The sequence below is a fragment of the Sinocyclocheilus rhinocerous genome, unplaced genomic scaffold (assembly GCF_001515625.1).
Source record: "Sinocyclocheilus rhinocerous isolate Xijiao unplaced genomic scaffold, SAMN03320098_v1.1 scaffold387, whole genome shotgun sequence".
In the NCBI taxonomy this organism is placed as follows: Eukaryota; Metazoa; Chordata; class Actinopteri; order Cypriniformes; family Cyprinidae; genus Sinocyclocheilus; species Sinocyclocheilus rhinocerous.
The window spans coordinates 1,986,266-1,989,336 of record NW_015651557.1 but is presented as its reverse complement, the minus strand read 5'-3'; the positions used below and the strand labels follow the sequence as shown (position 1 = coordinate 1,989,336).

General features: G+C 35.4%; 1 protein-coding gene across 1 annotated transcript in view; it reads left to right on the top strand.

Annotated features, from left to right (window-relative positions):
• The first annotated feature begins 574 nt into the window (after positions 1 to 574).
• Positions 575 to 3,071, top strand: part of LOC107713131 (clathrin interactor 1-like) — a 24,906-nt gene continuing 22,409 nt past the window's right edge. The window contains exon 1 of the mRNA XM_016518566.1: positions 575 to 780. Coding sequence (XP_016374052.1) covers positions 740 to 780 — 41 coding nt within the window. The 5' untranslated portion in view covers positions 575 to 739. The remainder of the gene's footprint in view (positions 781 to 3,071) is intronic.

The following is a 3,071-nucleotide window of genomic DNA, read 5'->3' as shown; positions in this document are numbered from 1 at the left end:
CAGTTCAGTTTGTCAGCAATACATTAGCAAACTGGGATGAGGTGCTATTGACTTGAATAGCCATTTAATCATTTTAACTGAAAGCAATAGGCCTACATTTGTATTTATTTGGCAATCTTAAAAGTACAGTTAATAACCATATAGCTCAGTCTAAGGTTTCTAATTCAAAGGCTGATGATTAATACAAAATTCGACATATTTCTGTCTTCTAACTGCTGTAATATCTCTCTCCTTTTTTTGTTTTCTTTTTTAAGGTAGGCTACAGAACTGGATTAGCCCTATAAATTGTAGTCACTAATCTAGCTACTTTGTTATGGTTCAGAGTAACATGTATTTGTTTGAAGAAATAAAGAATTCGTCTGTCTATGCACAATCAGCTTGTAACACTCCAAAGAGAAAGGAAAACTTGAAATCGCATCATATGACCCCTTTAAACAATTTTATGAATCACGTGCATTGGGTTGCACTTGGCTAGTTACGTTTATGGGGGAAAACTACATTTCCCATGATGCCCGCACACGACGTCATGCCCGCGTCCGCTCCCTCTTGACGCACAATATGCGTCACCGTAGTAACTGGCCGATCCACTGCTGCTGTGTCGATTAGCGCTGGAGAGGCGGAAGGGGCTGAGGGTTTCTGTTATTATCGGTAACAGTTATCCGAGTCCACCTGTGTTTTAGTCATAGTGCGGACTGGACGACGCGATATTGTGGCGGAGAGCCCCTGCTAAAGCGCCGAGATGTTGAATATGTGGAAAGTCAGGGAGTTGGTGGATAAAGCGTGAGTATGCCCGGGCTTTTGCTTTCTAAAGAGCTTGTGTGTCGATGCAGAGGCCCGTTACTTGTAAAGGTGCGGATCCCGTGACGTCACACACCCTCAGCTGATCACGAGCGCCACACGATTAATATAACATTATGATCTCTTTTATTTCACTATTTTCAACCTCTTTATGACCCCTTCCCGATCATGTGTGTTCTACTATCAAATTTACATAATTCCACGCTGTTCTGCACGCGTGTTTTTTTTTTCTTGGCTGTTTCAAACCCCAGTGAGTTGCCTACCTAGGCAGCATCTTTGGGTAACGTTACGACAGGAGCGTGCAGCAATTTGGGCATAATAGGCGCGTTTTCCTTGCCTATAATGCTCTCAAAATGTTGACTAGGCAGACAGCTCACCAAGTTTACAGATATAATCTTCTTACCTATTCATTCTTCTTGTCAACAGTGTTATCCTGCTAAAGTATCTTAGTAGTCAGCAGCACATGAGCTTGAACGGTCTCTGACAGCATTTCTCCTTATCTTATGTACAGTCACATATGTTTTATTTGTGTGTTTGTGTGTATAATGTTGAAGAATGTGTTGAATGGTAAACAGTTAACCGGTTACAGACCCCGTTATACATGCTAGCTAATTAGCCTATTAGCTTAGCTAAAGTCACCATTATAAATTCGTATGGGGAATAGATAACGGTATCGCTCAACCTTAACGTCACAACACAGACTTTGATTATATCAGATTTGACGATATAACTGTCATCCCTAAAATTACGACGCCAAAATGACCTTAGTATCACTTTATACTCTGTGGGCCTTGTTTTCCTCCATCACGTTAACGTTAGGTGGTCTTTTCAGTCAGTTTAATCCTTCAACTGTTTTATTTTACAAGTGATGGCAGAACTTTGTGATTCAAATTGATGAGAAACATCAATATTAGTATTGATTTTAAAACTAAACATGATCTTATTAGGGTGAGAACTGTATTTTACTTCTTAGTTAGCCTAATGAAACACTGGGTGTCTTTTCACAGAAAGTTTCCAAAAAGTTAGTGCATGGCTATGTGCTTTTCTTGGTCACAAATTTTTTAAACAATAAAGAAACAATTTATTTATATATAACATTTAAGTAGCAGGTTATAGTGGGAAGAGGAAAATGGTTAGCATTGATTCATTGCATTTTTTTTCAGTTTTCATTTGCTTTATTTCACAAAGTGTATACTTGGAAATCTATGCAATTTCATTATGTAAATCAATCCTTTTTCACAATATTTACACAGAAATAGTGCATTATTCACCAACAAGGCTGTTGATTGACTAGCCAGCAAAAGAATGGTTCACTTACTCTGCAAAATAAGCACAATTATTGGTCAAAGTGATAATCTCAAAATGGTCAACAATCATTCATTCATTCATTTATTTATTTATTTTACACTGTCTCAAAATTAGTCATAATGACTATTTATCTGTTGATAGCATTAATATATCATCCAAAAACCAAAAAACAGCTTAAAGTCTTAAAGGTTCATTATGTATCCATTAACATGGCTAATTGGTGAATTGTTAAAGGCCTTTCATATCCTTCATTACGAGTTGGAAAAAACCTGTAAAAAAAGGTCCCTGAAAGACTATCTTAAAATCTTTGCTGTGACATTCCCCTAAAACTGATTTGATTGTGTAAACTAGAGTCTAAAGGTACAACTGAAGTAGTTGGTGAAAACTAACCACACAAATTAAATATTCCCTGTTCCTTTACCAGGAATGTAGCACTACATTTTTTTTTTTATTGTCAATTTCCATTTAGTGGAGCATTTCCATTTCATATTAACCTTTCACAAATACTGGAGCGATATTAACGTCTGTGGAGAAGAAGCATAAAAGGCCATATGTCTATACATTTTCAAGACAAGAGTTTTGTGCTATAGGCATAGCTATAAAATACAAAAATCTATATATTCAAACAATATATAACTTGAGTGACATTTTTCAATCATAGCAGAGGAACTATCAACTGGACAGTCGTTTTTTTTGTGGTGTACATTTAAATGGTTTAATGCAATTAAAATAATTTTTTTATAGTAGTATAAAAATTTATTAATTTTAGTAATTATGAATAATAATATTTTTACCAAAACATTTTAAAGCGTGTAAAAATACACTTTTGAGTTGTTGTTCAAGTGATATATTGAAGTGGACAGTTTTCAGATAGTATAAAATATTATGTTTATATTCATGATCTCAGTAAGTACTGCTCAAGCAGTTTTCCTGCTTATAATTTTTCTGACTCATTTTTTTTTTTT